The sequence below is a fragment of the Psittacula echo genome (genome assembly GCF_963264785.1).
Source record: "Psittacula echo genome assembly, chromosome: Z".
NCBI classification, from domain to species: Eukaryota; Metazoa; Chordata; class Aves; order Psittaciformes; family Psittacidae; genus Psittacula; species Psittacula echo.
In genome coordinates this window covers 56611712-56636958 of record NC_137742.1, presented here as the reverse complement: position 1 = coordinate 56636958, position 25247 = coordinate 56611712, and the positions used below count along the sequence as shown (strand labels likewise).

At 41.6% G+C, this 25247-nt stretch overlaps 1 protein-coding gene across 1 annotated transcript in view; it reads left to right on the top strand.

Moving 5' to 3' along the window:
• Positions 1-25247, top strand: part of PLPPR1 (phospholipid phosphatase related 1) — a gene marked incomplete at both ends in the record, with an annotated part of 70303 nt that overhangs the window by 33540 nt on the left and 11516 nt on the right. Inside the window, 2 exons of the mRNA XM_080637990.1 lie at positions 4077-4265; positions 16318-16450. Coding sequence (XP_080494116.1) covers positions 4077-4265; positions 16318-16450 — 322 coding nt within the window. The remainder of the gene's footprint in view (positions 1-4076; positions 4266-16317; positions 16451-25247) is intronic.

Below are 25247 nucleotides of genomic sequence, written 5' to 3'. Positions count from 1 at the left end.
TACCAGCAGTACTTAGGGGTTTTCAAATTTGCTCATATAAATTTGCATTATGATTTATATAAGTGACAATACACACAGCTAAGAAGATTTCTGCAGTGGCCATACGCTGGTCTGAGAGGACACAGAGACTGTATGGCTAGACAGCACATGAGAAATTTTTACAGCCTCTTCCTTTTCTCTCTCAGTTTCTTGCTCCTGTATTAAGAATTCTGGGGACACTTCAATGTAGGCTGATCAAAAAGCTCTGCCTCCTATTGTGTGTACTTTCTTTTAACATTGATCTATCTTTTGCAGCTTTATGTCCCTTTCCCAAGTGGAGTTGGCCTCTTGCTTGTTTGAAAAACAGGGGCCTCTCTTCTGGGGGTAACAGGGAAAAAAGGTAAAATCTTCCAATTGTCATTAAGGGAACTGGGAAGAGCTTCACAGTGAATGAAGAGTGTATGCACAGGGACTTCAGTCCAACTATCTGCGATCATTTTTATTTGGATATGCAGTGGTCGCTTGAATTATGCTGAGTATTAAGGTGAAGGGGAGGATTTCTGAATGTATCTCAGTAGCCGTGGGATTAGTACATCTGAACTGTACTGCTTACTTTGAAGATTCTCTTTCTTTACACCCAGGACACAATCTTACACTGACACCTGATTAGCCCCTGCAGCAAGCGATTACCAATTGCCTCTAGAAGATTGCCAGACTTGCTTCATATTTCTTGGACATTTAAGGAAGTGATTTTTTGATTGCAGAGAACTTGCAGGACTTGAATAGGAGCAGTGTGCAGTCATAGGAAGGTCTACAAGGACCAAATCAGTGTGGGCTTGCAGAGCAGTGCAGAATTTAATGGTGCGGTGAGGGACAGGTGTTAAGTGCTACAGAATTAATCCATTTAAATAGCTGACTTAGAGGAAAAAACATGCGCCAGTTGTTTGAGTCCAGTTTGTCAAGCTTAATCCAAAAATCAAGCAGGAGTTTTTAAATGGAGCTGTTTCTTTTACACTAGCATGAATGTGCATCTGCAGAATCAGGACCTAAGCATATATCAGTGAGATTTTCATAGTGCAGATTACTGACTAATCCAGAAAAATCTCATCCAGAAGAAAAGTAAATCTTGGCTTTGCCACAGGCTCTACTGTGACCTAAAGGCAGTCATTTTATCTTCTCTGCTTCTGTCCCCACTCTGTCAAATGGTGATAAGAGCATTTTCTTATCTTACAATGGAGTAATGATAATTAATATTAAGGATTTTGACATAGTTAAATATTGTGGTAATGGAGGCTATGGAACACCTTAGACGCTTCTATTCATTGGCTGCATTTCTAAAGTAAGCTATTGAGGATTTTTAATTTTCCCAATATTTAAGTATATTTAAGGAAATCCGTTGATTAATTAATAAACACTGCAAAATGTCAGTGTCAAACTGCTTTGTGTTTTCTGTATTATGTAACTGGATGTTTTGCATCTTTATCTTAAGTCAGCTTACCTGCTCTTCTTCAGTGGTCCCTTCAATGACTGTAAAGCTGAAAATAGGGAGAAAAGGCAAATTTGTTATCTGTGAGAAACAGATTATGGTTACAAAAACTGGGGATTTTTGTATTTGTCATTTTAGGTCTTAGCTTCATAAGTCAAAAAGAATTAGGGGACTGAATTTGATTAAGGCATCTGTGACCAGTTGGGCAATTTTTATGTCACACGTCTAGGGAAATTAAACACACATTTTTGCTTAAATATAAAGAAAAAATTAATGAACAATGCAGTGGACAGAGTCCTACCACCATAAGCAGTTCTAGATGGAGTCTGAAAAGATACATCAGGAGCTGATTCCTTATGTACACTTGCACCAGCCCTGTACCTCAGAGTGGCTGCACAGGTCACCTCAGCCCATGTGGGTCCATCCCCTCACCCAGCTCTGCTGCACAGAAGGGGCTCCTGAACCTGGGCCCTTGAGCCCTCCCATTTCAGGATGGCTGCAAAACAGTGCTGTTTCTTATCACCAAGGGAAATGTCACTCCATTGCAAGGAGTCCTTCTGTCTCTGGCATCCTTGCACACAGATAAGATCAGGTCTTTGCTGACTGTACAAGCAGCAAAAATTTTTCTCATGTTCATGGTAATAGCTGGACTGTCCTTTCTGTACCTCACATCATCCCTTGTCATCATGGGACTGTGGTAGAGTCTGCTGAACTGGAGACCTGATTTCTGATGTCTCCTGTTGTTTCCATGAGGTGGTGGGCATCACCTAGGGGATCTGATGTTTTCACAATTAAAATCTCTTTCTGCAGACACTACCTTTTTTCTTTCTCAAAAGAACAAAACACAGAACCTGGGATATGACCAGGATGGGTTTATTATTGAGGTATCTGGTGTTGTAGGTCAGTACTGACATAAGTCAGACTAAACCTGTATTTTATATGCAGGATGGATTTTCATGCAGCACTAAGGCAGCACTTGGCACTGAGAAGGTCAAACTTACTTGTGGAATCACTGGCTACAGAGAACATTTGTGATAAGTGAAATTTTCCTCCCATATCAAAACCCCATATTTTTTGAAAAGCATTTTTCTCTCATATGACACCCAAAGAGAGTTATAAGTTTAGTACCTGCTTTCTTCTGTTCCCAGTAACAGGGCAAAAATCAGCTGCGTCTGTTGTACCATCCCCTGTGTATGTTGTCTGGGGCTGGCAACCTGAAGTATGTCTGAGGGTATGTTTGGGGTAGGAAGGGTGGGTCAGATTGCTTCTGGCAGCCCTGAGTGTATGAAGTGCTGGAACTGAGCTTAAATACCTCAGCATCCAGGTATCTTGTAACCTCTAATGTGTTTATCTGGGCACGTCAGGTAGAGTAGTGATAGTGTCATTGCCTTCCTCTGATGATAATTTATGAAACTGAGTTGCCCAAGGTTGATCAGGAAATACGCAGCTGCTCAAGGCATTAAATTCAGGTTTTCTAAGTTCTTAATTATAGGACTGTGTTTGTTTATATAGAGTTCCACTGACCATCCATGTCAGCATGGGACATGATTGCAGCGTTCAAGGCCAGGCTGGACAAAGTCTTGGGGGACATCATTTAGCATGTGGTGTCCGTGCCCATGACATGAGGATTGTGATGTGAGATTTCCTTCGCAGTCTGGCAGACAGTGAACAAGAATGATGAATTAGTATATCTGCTTAATTTTATGAAGTGAGATTAGTGACAACCTTTGTGAGAATGTTCTGAGATGTGTTGAAGCAGTGTGGGAAGCTGACACAAACACCAACAATAGCTCATGCTCAGTAACTGGATATATACAAAAAGCTGATAGCTGAGATTTTCCAGTGAATCTATTTAGCCAACAATAAACTACCAAAAAAGAGACAAGAAAGCATCCTTGCAGTTTATAGGTACAAAGATGAAGATAAAGCCAGTTTATTTCAAATGCTGTTGTGATGGAGAGGGGAAGCCAGGCAGTGCACAGTAGCCCCCAACCGGTTGTTCAGAGAGTCAGGGTTTCTGGGTAGACTTCTACAGCTTTACTCATAAGCAGTGGCTCCAGTGAAAAGTGAGGGGCAAGAGGCAGATTTCCCTCTGGATGAGTCTTCATTTGGGAGTCTTCTGGATTAGCACAGGATGCACATTCCCCAGCACTGTCTTACACCTGCAGCAGAGAAGCATTTTGTCTTTAGCTTCCTTTATCCTTTGTAATAATCCTTTCCAGCAACCTACTATTATGCACGGGTTTTAGCTTGTCACTGCTGTTGGCTCCTGCAGTGCTGCCCCTTGTCCTGCTAGCTTTCACTGATCATTGTTGCCATTGTCACTCACATGTCCTTCGAGAAAGTATCTGTCAAAGCCCTGTCCATCTACGAGCCGCGTGATGGACCCACTCCTCTCCGAGACATTCATTAGTGTCGCTTGCCAAAAGGTTTATGTAACAGATGTTGCAAAGCAGACACGCAGAAACACACACTCACACACCATTATTGCAAGGGCTGTCAGGGTGACGGTAAAGGGAGGATGGTCTGCAGGACTAGAGTAGCTTGAAGGCATAACTGCATCTGTTAAAAAAGCAACTAACGTCTCTGTGTGACCATGCTTTATTTTCAGCTTGTCATCATGGCTGGAACTGTTCTGCTCGCCTACTACTTTGAGTGCACCGATACATTTCAGGTGCATATTCAAGGTTTCTTCTGTCAGGATGGCAATTTGATGAAACCATACCCTGGGACAGAGGATGAGAGCTTCATTTCACCTCTTGTGCTCTACTGTGTGCTGGCTTCAACTCCAACAGCTATTGTAAGTATAAGAAATTATTTTAATTCTCCACGACTGCTCCATAAACAGTAACAATAGTCCTATAATATCTCTGTCCCCTTTCCTCGCTTTTCAACTATGTAATTGATTTACACTTAGCCAGGTCTCTGTTTTGCCTTAGCCTAATGTGATCTTCATCAGTTATCTCCAGAAGTAATTATTCTGAGGTAATCACAGTGCAAGATTGAGGGGTAGAGCTTGTTAAGCCTTTTACAATAAGATGCTCACTTCAGTGATTAGTTGTGAATTGCTTGGGCTCCAGAGAGGCTCTAATGCAACGGTTATGTATTACTGGAAATAAGAAAATAGGATAAAGCTGAAGCAAAACCTGGGTTGGACATGCAGTATATCCAGGATTATTTGCCGCTATTTTAAAAGTACTGTTGAAGGGCTTTAAAAGGCTTAGATGAGCAGGAAAATGCTCAATACAAATAAAAATAAGAATTATATTTCCTTTTTATTTATAATCTCTTTATTTCTGGCAGTCACATCCTCTTAATTATTTTTTACCTGGTTTTCTTTACTATCCAACCAGTAAGTTGTAATGTAGCTGTTCTGAGCAGAACAGCTGAAAGTATTCAATTAACTGAGTACATACAATTCCAAACAGATTACTGCAGTCACTGATTAGCAAAACTTTGGCCCTTTTCCATTTTCTGTGGAAAGCTGCAAATTTCACATATAGCCAGCTTTGCTGCATTTGTAATTACATCTATAATTTCCTATCAGGCTGTGTCTTTATGTACTTCATTTTATTTCTCTTTATTTCTTTGTCTTCCGTATTTCTTTCTTATATTAAACTTTGGTTTGCATCCCTTTCAAAAGTTGATTAAAGCTATATGTGATGTATTTAATTGTGAAAGGTGGATGCTGCACCATAGTCCATTTTAAGTTTTGGTCTGCAGTAACTTTAGTGCATGAAACAGTCTAACAGAGAATGTGGTAAGAAATGTGAAAACAATTTGCAGAAGAGGCTGCAGTTTTTGGTACAGGACACTTCAGCATCAGCTCAAAAAATGTGGTCAGGAACAGCACAGGGCTCTTTGCACCATGCTCTTTTGTGATATTTAGGTACAGCTTCAAGGAGACAATAGATCAGACTTTCCTGGGAAAACATTTTTCTCTCCATTTTTAATGTAGTATGTTTTACTACATTATTAAATGCATTGTTTGCATTATTTGTATTATTGTTGTATTACTACTTATTTGGTGTATTATTACTTAGTATTGGACTAATCCTCAACCAGAGCATATGTCTGAGGGATCTTTCTCTGTCCTCCTGACTGGCACTCAGCACAGTGTTTTTATATGAGTAATTTCACATTATTTCCCATTCCCATCTTTTTCTGAGAAACTTTCCTCTCCTTGCACACTAATTTCAATCTCTGCTTCAGCTAGTAGCTAACTCTGCAGACTGAGTTTTGGCAATGATCATTAATACAAAGCTAGTAAATGAGACGGCTTGTTCAGAGTCTTCCTAAACTTCTGTCCTTGCATTGCACTGTTGATCAGACCACCCTTAGGATCCTCAGCTGTCGTCTGGTACCTGTATGAGTGCTGCCTATCATTTCAACTGTCACAGTCTGGGAAGAGATGTTTGATCCAGCTGAATCTCCCAGGGATTTCAGTGAAAGGAGCTCCTGCAGCCCTTTCTATTTATACGGTGATGATTGCACTCTCTCTCAAAAAAACCCAAAACAAAAAAACCAAACCCTAACAAAAAACTAGAACAACAACAAAAAAGCAAACAGACCAAAAAGAAAAAGAATCCACACAGCTGTGCTTCATGGGAGGGTGCTTTGCATGCGTTCACTGTGGGTTAAGTTGTAGCTTTGCTGTCTACACTTTGCTCTCAAGAATAATGACATCCTGCAGCTCCACTGTGAAGAGATGGTAATTGCAATCCGTCCTTACAATTACTAGTTTCTCCTCTGCAAGATACTTGGTGTTGCACTTTCTGGCAGCAAATGGTTGGTTTGGCTAAGAGGATTTACAGTAGCAAGTCTGATGGCTCTGGGCTGCCAGCATATTTTCAATGCCTGACATCTCATGGCATGAGAGGTGTGATTATTAGAAGGGGTGGAAGCCAGCAGCAATGTGGGGAGCACTCATGGTACACAGTTAACAGTGTTTCTGGAGCTATGGGAAATAATCTAGAAGTACAAGCTCCCTCACCTGAGACACAAGCAGTATTTAAGTGCAGTCTTGTGTGCATAGGCCTGGAGAAGACTCAAAGCCCTGATTTCAGCATAGCTGTGAGGCGTTACAATGCTTGCAGGCCAAGAGGGAGCATCTTTGTGAATTTAATGGAATATCTTTGTGTCGCAGTCATTTGGCTATGACAGCGGCCATGGGGAAAACTAATGCATGTACTTTATTTCTTCCCTGATAACACTTCTCAGAAGTGCTGTTGTGGGTTGGTTCCACTGTATGTGCATTTCCCTGCATTTTTAGTGGCAAAATAAATAAGAACAGCCTGATTTTCTGCAGTTTTATTTGTTGTTCTTGAAATATGTGATGCTGTTGACTCTCTTTAGCCTTTTTTTTAATGCTACACTGGGTAGTTAACCGTTATACATCAGAATTACAAAAGGCTTTTAATGCTCCTACTGATAACCTTAGTCTCTGATAATGAGTTTCTTGCAAGGGGAGATGCCCAAATCTCATGACAGCACTATTAAATAAATGAAAATCATGTATGGCTGACTCTGTTCTGTGAAATGCATTTTTCTCGAAAATGTTCCACTGAGGATAGGCCAAAGGCTTTCATCTGCTTTATTCATTTTTAATTTTCTGAGTGTGGTGGTATTAGCATCTTTGCAGCAAAGTAGTAGGATGCCGTGAATTCAGTAATAAATTGCACTTACATAAGGAAAAAACTCATTTTCATTGTAAAGAAATAACTGGCCATTTTATTTCATATTTAGTGATTCATCCCCTGAAACATATATTTTCAGACACAATAAGTAAATTTTGCTGTTGACAATGACAGAAAAGGGATATTCCTGAAATCCTGCCTGTTTTGGACTGAACTTGTAGTTATCTGTAGGATCAGGTGCCATGAAGAGCTTCATGAGATAAGTATGATTTCATCTTCATCTCATGCCAGTTGTCTGTAATGCCCTCTGTTTGTATTCCTCACATAATTTCCCCTCCTTGCAGGCTGATTTCAGTTGTACTGACATTGTTGCTGATTTGTCATTAACAACTGCTGAATTTTCAGCGTTCCTGATGTCATGATGAGATGGGTATGGGAATGGTTTTAGCTTGCCTCCCAGTAATGCAGAAGCTATGGTTACATCATTTTGCAGACAGAATATACCATCCTTGACAGTCATGGCAAGCACTTGGGTACTGTAGCTACCAGGAGTCTCTGGGGGCTTAGGGAAGGGGCATGAGAAGAAAGATTCTTGTCTCTGTGTCTTGCAAGAATAGCACAGAACTTTAGTCTTGGCCTCCATTACATTTCAAATGATCTAAAGTTTCCAGCTTTCAAAAAGCTGCTTTTGTCTTGGGCTTCAGGTGGCCTACAGCAAAATGTCTGCACATCTGGATAGCTGATCTTTGCATTACAAAGATTCAGAGACAGTCCCTCATTTTGATGGCTATAGGTGCTTCAGAAAGGGAGAAATTAGCCAGAAAATAATTGCTATTTTTTTTTCTTTTCAGAGTTGGAGGTGTTAGAATGCAGACCTTTTCCTGGAGTTAAACATGGTGTAGGCCATTTCTGTGGTTATAGGGGACATAACATAAAAATTCAGAGCAGCTTGTGAGTTTGAGCATCAGAGCTCGAGTTCCATGATCCCATGTCCGGTGAATTTAAAAGTGACCTATCCCACAGCAGCAAGTTATGTAGAGGCTGGGAGAATGCGTAATACTTCAGTGCACTGTCAATTCCAAATTGTTGAGGCAGGAAGGGGTAAGAAGTAATCTTCTCATTTTTCAAGTATGTGAACTTTATCAAAACAAGTTGCTTTGCATAAACATAAGATTTTCAAGTCATTTCCTTAAAAATAGTCTGGGATGACTCCACCGCGTTCATTAGTGTCCCTCAGAATTAGCTTTCCCTGTTACGAGGTTACTGCAAATCAGCCAATTCCCCAGCTGGTACTAAACAACCCTCTCAGAGTTGAAAGCTGCTGCCTGCACTCCTCCATCCATTGTGATTTGCCTGCCTGCCCAAGAGAAGCAGAGAGGCTTAGGAACAGAGCCAGCTCACTGAAATGAATACTGAGCAGCAGCAGACAGCTTCAAGGGCACCGCTCTTTGCATCCATAAAGTAGAATAGAATGTGGCACTACGGTTTTCACACAACCTTCGGTTTCTTCCCTTCTGTTTTGAGGTTGGAAGTGGCAGCCTACATGTAGTTGATGACTGGCCAGTGCTATTAATCTGTGCAAAGGAGTATTTGTTTTCTGACAATGTTGGAATCAGTCAAACCAAACTGGCCTGGTTGATAATCAGAAAATGAATTATAGTATTGATCAAATTTATCTGAGGCAGGAGGAAAGTCTTCAAAGTTCTCTTTTCGTCTGTACTTACCTTCCAAGCTTCAGAAACACTCTTCTTACAGATGGTTTTCCTATTCTGCATGCCGCATTGCTTCCTTGGCTTTGGCTTAGTACAGCCATGTCATTACAGTGATTTATTTCTAGAAGGGAAGGCAGGGAGTTTCTGCCTGTGTTGGCTGATTCCCCTGTGGCAGCTCCTCAGCATATGATGGGAAAACCAAGAGGAACTAATGTAGCTCAGAGCTTTGTTACAGTAGCTTCTTCCCAGCTTTTTCAGACAGAAATCCCTGGGCTCTGCTGGTGACAGTGCTGCTGGAAAGCAGGTCGTGCTACAGCCTGCTACTTGCCATGCTTCACTCCTGTGTTTTCATGGCAAGCTGGGTGGCGGTAGGGAGGAGAGGTCAGTTTCAATGCCTGGAGGGTCCCTTTCTCCTGGTTAAGGAAGGCTATGTCCCTTTTCCAAGGAGATGTACCACACATGGTGCTCACATGGTCCTGGCTTTCAGGGCTGGCCTCCCATTTCGGCTTGTTCACAGAGAGGAGTATCTCCACCCAAGGGCAGGGTTCCCCACAGCATGAGGCTGGAGGAAAGAGACCTGCTACTTGCCAGGCATCCTCTGTGAGTGGTGTCTTGTCTCCCTGGGGCTGCTAAGGCCCAGACTGTGAAATGCTGACTGACAAACTGGGATATGTAGGAGTGAGGCAAGGGTGTGCCCATTACCCTGTGTAAATGTATATACTCTGGTACTTATAACCTTCAGTGGTTTTATTATTTGACAGGACAAGGGAGAACAGCTTTAAACTGAAAGAGGGTAGATTAGACATTAGGAAAAAATTCTTCACTGTGAGGGTGGTGAGGCCCTGGCACAGGCTGCCCAGAGAAGCTGTGGCTGCCCCATCCCTGGCAGTGTTCAAGGTGAGGCTGGATGGGGCCTTGAGCAAGCTGGTCTAAGGTTGCTCAAAGGTGTCCCTGCTCATGGCATGGGATTTGGAGCTGGATGATGTTTAAGGTCCCTTCCAACCAAACCATTCTGTGGTTCTGTATTTTGCACACCATTCTGGAAAATAATAAATACACCTTGTTTGTTTGGTGTAACACTTTCAGGCATTGCTACGGCCAGTGTCTCCAGGACTTACTAATGGTTCTGGTCACATGGCCATTTCTCAGGAACAGTGCAGAGCTGTGGGAAATTTCTCTTCTCAATTGAAACTTCAGTAAAATTCTCTTAGATGGTTTTACCACAGTAAATAGGTTTTTTGAGGACAGTGATAAGAAAGTTTTGGGTTTTGGTGGGCAGTCTAGAATCCAAATTGTGGATTTCAGCCCTTTTGACTTCGTATAAAAGAAACCAATTTTCTGGTTTTGGAAAAGGGCTTTAAACTGTTCTTTGCTGTTGTTGTTTTCATTGAAGAAGAAGAACAACAACAAAATTGCACAAAACCACAGAATGACATAATAAATAATTGAATACAGATTAAGGTTTTGTCCTCAGCAGATTGGGTGACGTGGCCCTGCAACCTTCCGCTGAAGGCATTGCTTCATTTCCTCTTATAGCTATGCAAAATACAGCACTGATTCCTGCGGGCTGCAGAAGGCCCGTCATGGTGATGGCAAGGATGAAAGAGTATCTGAGACCACTCTCAGCTGATCCCTAGTCCTCATGACCAGCTAAAGCACTGATATTATCAAGGAAATCCTGTGCCCTCCTAGACAGGCTTGGGTCAGGGTCCTGGCTGCAGATTGCAGCAGAAATACTGTGTCCTGGGGAGGGTGCTGCAACAGACCTCAGTCACCATTTGCTTCCTAAGATGTCCTTTCTCAATATGAATGCTGATTAGTGTTTGCTGCCTGGATTTGATAATGGAGTCTCAGCTCTGCAGTGTCAATATTTGGCTCTGTAGGTAGCAGGTATGATGGCAGATCAATAACCCTCAGGGCCTAAGGCTGACTGTGAGGGAAATCTAAGGAACTGGGTAACTAACAACAGTAAGTGAAAGTCAATGTGAGCCATGTTCTTAGTGGGAACTGTACAGAAGATGGAGACAGACTGTTCTAATCCCAAGAGGCAACCCTTCAATGTGCACAAACTGCAAGAAAAGAAAATTATTAAGAAAAATATTTTCACAATGGCAGTAAAAAACCACTGAAACAGTGGCCTCCAGGAGGCCTTGGGACCCCCGTTCTTGAGGACATACATTAACACAACTGCTCAAGGCTGTGGTTTGTGGTGGTCCTGCTTTGAGTAGGGGTTGGACTGAAGGCCCCTGGAGCCCCTTCCCAGCAAACTCACTGCATGATTCTGTGCCTTCTAACTCTGTAGTTCTGGTGAAAATTTTCTGCTATTTAACTAATGACAGATGAGTGGAGCCATCAGCTCCTATGGAGAGCCTGACAAGTGCCTCTACCGACAGGCAGCTGTGCTAATGCGGTCCTCAGATACACCATGATGCAAAATGGCAGAATTGCTTTTGGCTCAGTGCAAGCCAGTGCTGATGGAACATCTGCTAGAGCATTTTGCAGAGGTCACCTTTTGGTGAACAGGCCTGCTTTTCCCAGAGAGAGTTGTGTGGAGTCATTCTGAAACTGGCCTATTGGGGTTGAGAGCCCCATAACACTCTTAACTGCTTATATTCTCTGAGTGCACTACACATAGCTTGTCTCACAGACAGTGCCTTCCATGTATCTGCTCCTCCCCTAGACTGCTCTTTGAATACTGAAGACTTGATTAATTTAGATTTCTGATATTAATATGCAGCCAAACACATCCTTATAGAGGATTCAGGAAATCTCATACAGCTTGCTGGAACTTGTCCAGAACTGAGAGTAATGATGTCCCAAAATGGAAGTTCAGTTTTGTTTTCTGCCGGAGATATTTTTGTGTCATAGAATGTCTTTGGATGTGGCTTCTCTGTAGAAAGTGGTGTTAAGAAGGATTGACTGTGTCACAAGGATGCTGTTAAACAAGTTGATAGATTTAAAAACTCTCAGAAATCAGAAAGACGTAAAATCAATGCATAGAAAAGACTGATCCTGCCTCTACTTCACATAATTCTTCCTAATATGGTGTTTTCATTGTCTCTCTGTGATTGGAAATGCCATCAATTATACTTTTTTGTGGAAAGCAGCAAAAGGTTGTTTCACAGGGGGACTTCAGACAGTCCCAGGCTGTGGGCACAGTTGTGCTTCCTGCATCTATTCTGTGCACCCTGGCTGACGCTCTTCCTTAATTTGTGTGGAATTGCAGCTGACATGAAAACTATCTGTGGCAACTTTCACACAACCCCTGTGTTTGCTGAAAGTGGAAAAAAAAAATAGAAAAATAGTGTTTTACCATTTGTCAGCCATGAGGGAGTGAGTGAGTGGCAGGAGGGCTGTTGAGATGAAGCTTCTGCCAGCAGTGACATGGGGCTGTATGGAGGCAGTTGGGCCAGAAACTACTGGAGAAGAGTGGCGAGCAGTTTGATGATGAATCTGTAGCAAGTTTTCAAAGGGAGGTGGGGAAAAAAGGTGGCAAGATCAGAGCAGCGTGGCTGGTGGTGAGCCAGTTTATGCATCGGAAGAACCGTATTGTGGCATTCTGCACTCACAGGAGTTCTGAGAAACATGACTGAGGAGGAAGATTTTGGCTGCTGGAGGAGAGGTAAGCCACAGTGTGGCAGGGGAATGAAGCAACAGTATAGTCGACAGCTTTGCTAGAGGATTTGAATTGAGGTATAAGGTTAATGTCCTGATGAGAGAAACTAGTAGAAGAGAGAAAAGTCTTCAAGCTGGACTCATCTTTGGCTGTCAGCACTATCAATAATTACTTTTCTAATAACTCTCCAAGGCTGCCCCCACAACCACCCCACTGCACAGTTCGAGCAGGACTGGCATTCCAGGATGCCTCTCTTCTGCAGCCTCCTCTTGGTTATACCCCAGATCCATTCCAAGATAGTTTATCTTAGTTTATACATATGGAAACAGGTCTCCTTGATGTTTACCCCAATATATTTTTAGAATGCAGTTGTGCAAAGAATTGTTTGGCAAGGACACAGTGAGCTTATCAGAAAGTGTTGTAAGAAAAAAAGGTAAAATTTAAAGATAGCTACGTTGTTTTGTTGATTAAGCTGATAACTAAATTGACCATTGGTAATCTGTACAGGAATGCAGGAAGTATTGGGTGTTCATGTTTTGCTGAGAACTTGCAAGGGGAAGGCGTGATATTTCACTATCTGAAAATGCCAGTTCACAAGTTCAAGGACTATTACGGGCAAAAGGCTGTTGAAGAAGAAAATGGGACAGATCATTTTATCTGCTTCTTTGCTCAGGAGGAGCCAATAAATAAACAAAGCATGTGCAGCAGAGGTTTTTGAGAGCTGAATGTTCAGGAGCAAGTATTTGGTGACACTGCCAGTAATGGAAAGGCAGTTCAAATTGAAGAAGTTTTCTAGTGGATAGGTTGAAATCAGCAGAGGAAAAATGGCTGCCGGGTAGGTATTTCAAATTAATACTGGGCCTTTGGGGCATCATTGTAGTATTTCTACCTGATAGTAATATGAAAATGAATGTGAGTGAGAGTGTCCAAGCAACATAATCTCAGTGTAGTTGAGCTGCTATTGCATTCAGGGAATAAAGGACAAAATCACATCCAGTGGTACTACCTTTCATTCCCTATGGCCTACATCACCTCAGACAGCGGATGACCTGTGCTTTCAGTCCCCAACATCCAGTGACATTTTCTTGCAATTTCTTCTATCTAATTAAGCCAGTATGATACAGCAGTTCATTAACCTTACATTGTTTTCCCAAGAAGAAATAAGTCGTTTGCTTGCTTTTTTCTTTTTCCGCTCGTATTTGTTTATCTATATTTAGATACAGCTGGACAACTTGGCTGGGTGTGGACCCTGCTCATGCAGAATCATGAGAATCAGTGGAGTTACTTGACTTCAGAAACGCCTGGTGAAAAAAAAGAAATCAGTTCTGTGAGGAAGTGTACAGATCACATTCAATTCTCCACAGCTAGATTAGCTATGAGAATTAGGTGCCCAGGCCCCCATTGGATTTTCAGAGAACAGCAAGGCTCACTTTCTTAGAGCCACATGAAACACACTGGGAAACAAAATTCAATCAACTAAATACAGTACCAGTGATGGCACCACAAGAATAGTCCAGTTACACTGAGTCATTTTATGTCACCTCACAAATACAGCATTATTACTATACATGTAAATTCTGTATTAAACCAAAGGCACTGTTCACCTAAAAAAAATGACATTTTGATCTGTTATGCTATAGGAAATTGGGACAACTCTGCTTAAATCAGTGGAATGGAATTGAACAGCTTATAGCCTGGCAAAATTTACTCCTGAATCTAAGTGGAACTAATTTATCCACATGGGGTTTTCTAGGAGTATGCCAGACAGCTAAATGTATAGAAATAAAGAAGGGAATTGAAGCGGGAAAACATTCAGTTATCTTCTGATGCAAAGGAACTTCAAAAATGGATGTACTGCTAAAGGTCTATTAGTATGTTTTGTACCTAAGTCTGTCTAATTTGAAAAGTTTAGGGGTTTTAAAGTTCACTAACCCATGTCTTTACAGAGTAGAATTTCCTGAGGATGTGGATTGTCTCTCAATGTGTACATACAGCCACAGCAGACAGAGAGCCAAAGTATTAATTCAAACTTCCTGAACATCATCATAATTCAAATAATAAACAGTTTGAAGCAGAGTGTCACTTCTAAACTGCTTTAGGGCAGATGGTCTTTTTCTTAATTCCCAGCCCCATAGTTAGTGAGCTGAGCTTATTGAACCGCTTGCCAACTCTTTTAAGAGCAGATGGAGTGAAACGGGATAAAGGCAATATTTCAGTGCAGCTCTCACCCCCAAATGCCATTATCGACATCCATTTTACAACTCCACATCTCTTGCCATCAGCAGTTAGAATTATAAAGAGGTTGAGCGTACTTGGCTTGAATGTCAGTGATCGATAAGGATGCTCATCTGGCTTAATAAGGATAAACCGCTGCCCTTGAAATAACATACCGTTCCAGCAGTAAAAGTAAACTAAGACTAGTTCCTCGATATTAATACTAACTCTGGGTGTCTGTGTGCATGTGTGTGTGCACACACACTTTTTGTTGTGCATTTCTCTGACCGTTCCCTAGCACCATGTACTCTTCTTGTGTCTTCTAGCAATGTATTAAAGTAATTCTCTTGAGTGCACCCTTTTTAAAACTAATTTCTTCCACTTCAGGCTATTGGGTTTTTTCCCTAAGGTCTTTCATTTAAAACTATGTCTTTCTAAAAAGCACCTAGTTTTGCTTTCTAAACCCTGATGACAAAACATGATAGGTGGGATTTTCAGAAGTGTCCGCTATGAGTGGAGTGTCACTGCCTCTAAAGCCCATGATCAAACTCTGTCCAGCTTCAGCTAGGGCAGATAGACCTCTGTCTTAAATTTAAGACAGACTTGAATAATTTCTGAGTGCTCAGGAAATACTAATCCTACTTCTATGGGAAACAGTTACCATTTTTATAGAAAGCATGAATGATGTGATCACAATAAAAATTTGTGATACGTAAGCACAGCTAACATCAAGATCACTGGATCCCTGGAGACATCATTTTTGATGTTTTAGTAAATAAACTAGGGCATTTAGTAAATGAAACAGGCTAGAGGTCATCCTCTGGCCCTCAGACTAGCTGGCATGTGCAGTTTGTGGCCAAATGACTGAACTCCTTCTACTTACATAGCAGTAGCACGCAGCTTTCCTTGGGGACTTGCCCCAGGCATTTGCTGAGACTGTTGTCACCAGGCCAAGCTGCAGCAGTGACCATACTAGCAACGTAACACTATGGGTGAGTGGCTGTGCTGTACGCATACCTTAGCACTTTTTACTTCATTAGTAGAAATATGACGTATTTTTTCCCCAAAAGTTTTGTGACTTCAGATCAATTTTCCATTGCAGGGATATCCTTCATCTAAATTTCCTTTCATAGTTGGCAGTTCTGTAACCTATCTGTCAGATGCAGGCAAATATAAGTTTGAGAACGTGTGAAGACTACTGGAAGCATCCAATAATACTGAGGCCTGCTGGTAAAACCTTGGAGTAGACTCCTGCATCATCACTTTCCAGTTCCCCGGATGTCTAGAAGCTTTCTGTCAATGAAGTCTATACTGTCAGTAAATGCTAATAACAGGACATGACAAATTCTGTGCTAATCGCAGTAAAAATGGAAGTTTCTGTGATCCACGGTATTCATTAAAGTCTCTTTGCTCCCAGTGTTCCAGGAGTTAGTATAAGAAGGCCTAATAGTTGATATGTCTTGCCACTGAGTGCAAGAATGGCGGAACCTTTTGCTGGCCAAGAGCGGGTTTGTGTCAGTTCTGCTCGAGTGAGTAAGTGTAGCCTCACTGTGGAATGCTATATTCCAAACACACACTGCTGTGTAGTAGTTCCCGTGGGCTGGAACCAGTCACCCATGTTTTCATATTTGCTCATGTAATTTTTAACCCTTCGTTTCTTTCCCTTTCCTGCAGATTTTTATTGGTGAGATATCCATGTATTTCATAAAGTCAACCCGAGAAACCCTTATTATACAAGAGAAAACTATTTTGACTGGAGAGTGCTGTTACCTGAACCCACTGCTTCGAAGAATAATACGTTTTATAGGTAAGCATCCTGAGCACTGCAAGCTTAGTTAGTCCCTTTTTGCACCAAAACAGAACAAAACATCCTGATAATCTACACCACAAAATTAATTAAGCTGTGAAATCTTTACAGGCGTCTTCCACCTTAGAGGGATAGTCCCCCTCGGATTTGCAAGGTAATGTTCAAAATGTGCCATATCATGCTGGCTGGAGCTAGTTTATATCCTATTCTGTTGAGCTTAATGCTTCTTCTGGACCCTTAAAGAAGGTTATGCCAATCAAATCTTTATATGAATAATTCCATCACTGCTAGCCTGTGTAAGCTACCCATTTTACTTACAAATTGGTCCTCACCAGCCCATCTCTTTGGCATTTTTCTTTTCAGCTCTAATTTTAACATCCATAGCTCTGCCACAAAATGTAAGAAAGCACAGAGTCCACATAAAATAATGTGGGTTTTTTTGTGTTGCTGCATGCAAACCACAAAGCCTTTTTAACACTGTTGATTAATCAAAAAAATGTCTATAAGACCTTACCGAGGTGACGATCCCGTGGTTCTTTTGGAGCAGAAAGAGGAATAGCATTATAGTTTGTGTTTCCATTCTGGCAGTGACAGAAAATCTAGTTCTCTTCTGAAGGTTTCCCAATTCACAGCCATTTAAGGCTGCCCAAATCACACCCCAAGGTGTTCAGAGATAAGGAGGGCTCACTTCCTACTTCCTTGTAGCAGCTGAGTAGGAAGAGGGCAGCTCTGAACTGCATGTGTAAGGGCTTGTTCTCACTTCTCTCTTTATTCATGAGAAGTCCCAAGTTCATCCATTGGATGGGATGCTTTGTCTTGTTGCTGGCATGGGCCAGTGTAAATATGGCTCCCCACTGACCAAGAGGGGCTTTGCCCACAGAGCATCACTGCACCTCCCTCCCTGTATACTCCTAAAGTTAAAGCGTACTTACACACTGCATCTTGCAGAAAGGCTGGGTCTGAATTCAGTCTGAGTCAACAAAAGCATTGGGAAAAAAAGCTAAAAATCTCTGGATCCCTTCTTCCCTATCGCTGCCTAATTTCTGAGTTCTATCTGAAAGAAAAACGTCTGCTGTAAGTGTGGCAAGGGTTGTATTGCTTCCATGGAGCACAGCCCTGACTGCAGGCAGGGATACTTGCCCAGAGCATGCATGGAGTTGAAAGTCTTATCCTATGTTAGGGTTTCCATCACCAGCAAATATATGCTGCAAACGTTTTCTTTCTCCCTCTCCCCTCTCTGTGTCTCCTGCTTTATACATGGCAGTCAGGAAGTGAAAATGGATTTTAACCTTCTTCTATACTGGGGGTAGAGAGAAACAACCTGTGGTTTATTACTGAGGCCTGGCCTGGGTGCTGCTGATAAAAACAAAAGACATGGGAATGCAGTTAAAAGTAAAATACCCTTGAACTTCACATAAGCTCTGGGATATATTGATGGATAGTAAACTGCCATTAAGAGAGAAGCAGGGTGCTAGAGTCCACTGGGCCACTCAGGGCTGTTTGGATGTTGCAGCACATTCAGAGTCCTAATCAAATACTCTTGCCTGCGGGGTCAGCACTAAAAGAGCTTAGACCATGGAAGCTAAGCACTTGCTCTGTATGTTTTCTTGTAGTTAGCTTTATGCTCAAACATTTGTGCGATTGTTTCTTTTCTGGTGGAAGAGAAGGGGGTAGCAATGATACAGTGGATTCTCAGAAAGTGACTACAGATATGAACCCTACTAGAGAAATCAATCTTGGCTTTGCAGCTATGTCTGTTTTCCTATGAAAAATGAAGTTACCATTATTAGAAATGGCTTAAAGTGTTTGTCTCATCTTAAAATACACTGATTGTCTGCATGTTTTCTTCTGCAACCTTTTTTCCCTGCCCTGCAGTAAAATAAGAGAAGTAGAGACTGTTGAAAAGTGGCTGAAATAATTTATGAAAGGAACTAAAAATAGCTGCATTTTTTCATTGGCATTCCACCTGTATTTTGAAATCATGACACGGACTGAGCAGCTGTAGCCTGTGTTGGATGTTCAGGGAAGTTAGCTGCTTATTCCAAAAAAGAGGCTACCTGGATGCTTAGCTCTGGAAAGACTAACAGGTTGCTCCTACATAGATTTCCTTCTGTGAGTTTTCTCTTGCTAAACTTGAGGACCATAAATTGTAGAGTTGATTAAGTAGATTGTCTTCCAAGATACCTTAGCAAGCAGTCTGTCTTGTTGCAAAGAATTTTGCTGCCTATTTAGTCTTGGTACGAATTCATTTGAATATCCGTATCTGGTGTTTTCACCAAAAGTCTTAAATAAGTACCTGTAAAAAGTAGTAATTTAACTCCTTGGAATACTGCCTTATAAATCATTACAGTTGGAGTTACTCAAAAGGATGGGAAAAATCCTTCAAGGTGTCCGACTATGCATGTGTGAGGAAAAATTAACTACTTCCTGACCCTGCAAGGCACATCATGGACAGCTTCTGAGAATTGCTATCCCCAAATTTTAGAAAGGCAAAGAGGCTTTTTCTCCCTTCCTGACTCTGTAACTGAAGTTGCTGGGAAGAGATAGGATTTTAAGAATAGTAGCCTAAATGAGCTTTACACAAAACAAAGACAAAGTTATAGATACTTCATTGCATATTCACTTAGCTTTTATAGGGAAAGAGGCAAAAAGGGAAACTCCAGACTATCTTTTGGTGATGTGAAAGATAAGCATTGTTGTCATTCTATCTCCAAGGGATATTTCAGATTTGGTTGCTAGACTTGACCATTTTCCTCTCTTGCTTTTTCTTCATGTATACATAATGAAGTACTTTTTCATGCTTTGATAGTGGATCAAAGAATTAAGCTAAACCAAACCCCTGAAACTCTTCTGAGATATAGGCAAAGCCACAGGTTTCTGTTCCTTGGTTTTTCTTATCTTGCCAGCTGTACTCCCTGTTTATTTTCTCTTTGTTTTCCTCAAGCCCTCAGCAACTGTCAGTTTCTAAGATTCTCCCCTCCTAAGTTTAGTGGGAACCTTAACTGTTGAGCTTTGTCTTAAATTCTTCCCTGTTTTTCTGTCCACAGGAAGCAAAACCAAAATTTCTCACTGCTTCCTGGGCCAGGCATGAATTCTGCGCATTGGTAAACGTTTGCTTTTGTGGCAAAGGGCTGCCTCTCAACTTGCTTCAGTGTACATCAAGTCGTTCACTGCAGCTTAGATTGGTGAAACCGGCTATGTTCTCCGTATTTAGAAATTCAGTTTGTTTATCAGGAAAAAAAAGCTGGCTTATCTTGGAAACATCAGACTTTGATGCATGTTGCAGTTTGTTCCATCTTCCCCTTTTTCTTTCATAACTGCTTCCACAAACATTTATTTTGAAGATTTTCAGGTCAAACAAGTGGTGTGCAGTGACTTTGGAGCCATTTTTTCTCTCTAAAATATTGGTACTGCACTGCTGTTCTTCAGTCACATCATCTGTCCTCCCTCCTCTCCACACCCCTCCCATCAGTTTTATTCTGCCAAAATTTGCCATTTACCTGCTGGACTCTTGAGAAACCAATATATGAGCGGTTGTTTCTTGGGCCTCTGCCTCTTCTCCCAGTATCCCAACTTTAGTACACAGTTTTGTGTTTTTATTCTCCCTGTTTTGTGGTAATTTCCTGTTCAGTACTTTGTTAACATCCTGTCATATTGCATTTGCTTCTATGTTCTACTTCATCGTTTGTGTTGTGAATAGAGATTAAAAATTATTTTAGCATTATATACTGAATGGTTTCAGTCAAGCATTTAGTTTGTTTATATACAGTGGCTATCATACCCCCAGGATCATGGATTCAGACCTCCCTGACTCCGTTTGGCAGGGTGACTACAGTGCACATTGTGTTGCATTTCACTCTATTAGGTTTCTAATCCATGTAATTAAGTTGTATACCTGCAAAGCCCTGATAACATGCAAGTAGCCTCTCTCCAGTTCTGATATTTAGGAGTGCAGTATGCTTCGTGAATTTGTTACCAGTAGCTTTTACTTTGGACCTGCATAATTTGCAGTTAACAAATGGTACAAATCAGCTTTTGCTGACAGCTTAATTTAAAGCGTAGTGACACCTCACAGTGGGCAGCTAAACAATGAAATTAGGGCTTTATTTCATCAAATTAAGGTGTTAGTTCAGCAGATAAAGGTTTACAAGATTTATACACACATTGAGTTTATTGTAATAGGCTAGATATACACCAGAGCTCTAATGTCAATTCCGTAGACAGCTGCAGGACATAGTTTGCCTGACCTTACCTTTCTGCCTGCCTTGGATTTGAAGTTAACTGTGAAACAATGCATGTTCTGTTATTAACTGGCTGCATTTCAGAAGGGCTCAAGATGTATTCAGGTGTGCTGCCACTAACCTAGACTGCAGCTTAAATTTCTGTAGGTCCTTCTTCTTATCACTGAAGAGCTTCCACTAAAAGAAACAGGTCACCGTGCTGGGGACAAATCAAACCTTACTCTTCCCTTTTATGCCAGGCTCTGAGCTGGCTGTTGCCTAGATAGTTGTGAAGCAGCGAGGAAGAAATAAATCATGTGTATCTGTAGGGAGGAATCTTGAGACTCCAGAGTACTTTCACATTGGGAACTGAATTTCTTCTTGCATGCCTAGACCACATGTCGTCCTTCTTATATCTTGAGAGAACAGTATCCAGGCAGGACACTCACAGGTGAAGCAGGCACAAGAGGCAGTAGATGCCTGGAAAAGTGAGCTTTGTGGGGTCTTCACTGGGGAGATCGAAGCCAGTCCTGGGATCAGAGTATGAGTGCTTGCAAGGAGCTTGCTGCTGAGCCTGTTCCTGATGCCATGGCAACAGACAATAAATTTTCCTGCAACCCCCATCTCTCCAGTTGTAAAATGGATTAATGATACAGAGCTCCTTTAACAACACCCTTTCAGATACCATGATGAAGGGTGCTTTAGTATAGTCTGAGTCACAGGACTATAAATATACAGCTGTATTGGATGCACAGGACCGTTAGAGCAAAACCTTCAGAGATGGGCTGAGGATCAGCATTGCCATAGAGCCATGAGTCCTTCCAGGGACCCCTTCCTTCCACTGGAACTCTAATCCTTTTCAAAAACATAGGCATGGAAAACGGATTGGGGGACTGTGAGTGTGCATGTGTAACGTGAATGTTTTCTGAGCAAATTAAGTTGAGCGTGACAAATTCAGATAATTGACTGGCACTGAGACACAAGTACCTAAATAAACGCACTCAGTAGAAGACATGATGATATGTTACCGAAGAGCATAGCTTCCAATGTCTCAGGAGCCCTTCGATACATGGTTTCTTTTGCCATTTTACTTAGGAGTTTAATGTTTTTTTTTTCTCTAATAAAGAATTCTATCTCCTCATTCTCATTTCCACCCCATTTTTCACTTCTGTCTTACTGATGTCTTTTCAACTGTTCTACATCTCTGAGGGTTTTTTTGTTGATTTTTTTTTTCTTGTTTTGTTTCAAATCAGTGGCATTTTAAATATAATAGTGAGAGTTTCTATGGAGTCACAGGCAGCTGCAGTCACTGATATTTACACAGATTCAGTGTGGAAGAAGAGTTTGAGCATAAATTGCAGGGAGAAGACAGGATTGTACTGAGGTTACAGTGAGTGAGGAGGAGAGATAGATTCTTCTTCAGGTCAGATGTCTCTGTTAGAAAAAGCAATAGACGTATTTGTAGATGGCAACAGTGATCAACAGCCACACAGAAAGCTCAGCAGGAGAAAGACTTTTAAAGTAGTGTGTAAGTGAGACCCCAGAAATTATGGGTTCATGCTTGGAGGACTTTCTGGCAACAGTTTAGCGGGAAATGTAAGTAAAGAAATTAAAACTAAACCATTCAAAATTGAAGCTGCTTAACATTTCGATTCTTCTGCCAAGGCAAGTGTTAGTTCAGCTGAAATGAAAATGGAAAGACTCACGGTTCATGCTGTCTATCCTCAGCATTTTTGAACAGGACTTTCCTTGTTTGTTCTTTTCTGGTTTGCACATTTAGTCTGTTTAAGATCTTTCCAGCTGGAGGTAAAGATATGTTAAAATCTGATCCTCAGTTTCTTCTTCTGGGACTCTGGGGCAGCTAAAGAGAGCAGCAGGGAGTATAGACTACCCTTTGTCTCTTCTCTAAATTAGTCTCTCAGTTACACTCTGCTTACTGGTTTGCTTTCTAGCCTCTTCTTCTGGCTGTTCCTGACACACTAACACAGCTGAGAGCCAGGATAGTAACAAAAAAAAAGGAAGCCTTTCCAGAAATAGTTTCTGCTCCTTCTTTAAGGCCCTTCTGTGCAGCCAAATGTGTGTGTGACGTGTGGATAAGGAAAAGGAGTGTCTCTATGTAAATGAAATTAACCTCTGTCCATCCTTTTTGCTAGTAACCAACTGTAGAGGCTGTAGGTCTTCTCCTCATGTGGCTTGCCCTGTTTACATCTTATCTCAGCATATGCTAAATTCTGGACTAAAGACGTCTTCCAGGATTTCTGGGTCAGAGGGAGCACAATATGATAGAGCACTCGCTCCTTAGCAGGATGACATCATCTCCCATTACACCTGAGCATCAAAGTCTGGAAGAGGTACATGTTCTCCCATTCTCTTTCCATGGCGTTATATCACAGACTTAGCTATATGGCCCTAAAGAGCTCGGGGTAGTTGCCTTTCCCGTGAAGCCTTTCTGCAGCAATTTGTCTGCCTCTTAAAACCTGGCAACCACATCACTGCATTTTCCTGCTCTGGTCAGTAGCCCGGCTTCTCTAGGTCATTGAACAAATCCATTGAACAGATGGATTCATGAGGTACAAAAACCGTCAGGGGACTTTCCACCACTAGCCAGGCTCACTGATGTTACAGACTTTAATCAATTACAGACAGCAGTATCTCAGTCTCCAGAGACTAAATGATGTGTAATCAATCTGCAAGGGTTAAATTCCTGCTAGCCAAATTCACTGCTGCACATAGCTGTGATTTTCATAAGGAGCAGTTTGGCAGAACTGCAAGAGAGGAATTACAGTCATCAATATGCATAGCAGTCAGAGCATGATAAAGGTTTCAACCGTGGCTTGCTCTGCTGTTCTGCAGAGTACTGCAGCCCTCAGTGGTTGAGTCTGGGCCAGCACTTTTCAGTGCTACCCAGTACTGACAAAATGAAGATGCTGAAACTCTTGGGTTTTTTTTTGAGAAAAGCACTGACCACCTTTGTACCTGTGCACTGCCTAGAAATCAATATAACATTGTGAAGCCTATGAGCTTTGTCTGAAACTCCTCAGTGAAACTCCTCAGTTCCTGGCTTGTACTTGCTTACACAGTAAAGACTGTGGGCCAGACTGCCTGGCTCTTAGATTTCTTCTAAGTATTGTAAAAGGCTGGGTAATAATCCTCTCTGCATTCCATGTGATTTGCTCAGCACATCAAAAAGATGCCATTTAAACCAAGCTGGGGGGGGGGGGGGGGGGAAAGAAGAAGAATTTGGCCAAAGAGTCACATACAAAACAAGATTAATCTCTGGCATAACTTGCTGTTTCAGCGGCTGAGAAAATACCTACTGCCTTTTTCCTTTGAACTTGCTTGTACACTGGCTAATGTAGATGAGGAGTTCGTGCCAGCTGTGGAAAACCATGGATTTAAAATATCAGCAGAGGGATAAAGAAAATAAAGGAGTAGTGTCAGTGCTGTCTTTATTTATCTTTTAAACACAGCCACTTAGCAGGATAAATGGGAGAAAGGCACTCATGCCAGTGAAAAGATGAGGCAGTCCTGCAGTCTAGAACAAGTGGAAGGCTACCTTCTTCTTTGACCACCACTGGCTTTTTAAATTCGTGATCACACATCAGTTCATTAATAATGAACAGTAATAAACTCATGGTGAGGACAGACAGGTCTGCGCTCCTGCAGCTGCTCCAGACTGCTACTCAGGGATAGGGCTCTTGCCATCACTACCCTCCCTACCAGAGAGGAATTTGTGTTACAGCACAGCACCATCTCTGTGAGCAAGTGGCACTGGTAAGCCCCTCTTGATGCTCGTACAATGAATCCATTTTTAGCTACAGATTTTATTTTATGTTACTGTCTGTACAAGTGTCCTGTGTGTAGATAGGCCCTGAGCATTTTGAAGGACCTGTCAGCTGTAGCCCTTCAATTTTCTATACCAGTGACAGTATCTGTAGAACAATCCTTGATTCTTGTTAATTTGTTGTAAAGCATTTTCTGCTGCATTATTTTGATTACTCCTTGATAGTTTTTGTTTCTCAGACTATAGCAGTGGTTTTTTCTTCTTTTTTTAGTATCAGTGAAGTTGTTATAACCGTGGTGGTGCCAGCTCTTATATCACAGCTCTCCTAAGACATTTTTCCTGGAGCTCTAGCTCTTGGTTATATTTAAACACAGCCATCTCAGCTAATTTATAATTTAAATTACTTTTGCTTACAGAGATACAGGAGGTGGAAAGCAAAAATATATGACCCTCAACATTCCCACACTATAAGTAAATATTTATTTGTTTTAATTTTTTATGATACTTTAATCCACCTTAGTGATGAGAAGGGGGAAAGAGGAGCTGATTTAGTCATTCAGAACATTTGGGTTTCGCATTTCTGCAAACCTGCTGTTCTGTTCCTTTGCTATGTGGGCACTACATGCCGGTGAAGGATCCTCATATATGTTTACAACAGCTGTAGCAGGTATTAGTAACACTAATAGAAGTCAGTGGAGGATGTGACAACTGCAGTATTGAGCAGGGGATGCTCCACAACCCTGGAAATGTTTCTGCTGTCAAGAGAATACTTCCTGCTGGAGCATTTGTGGGT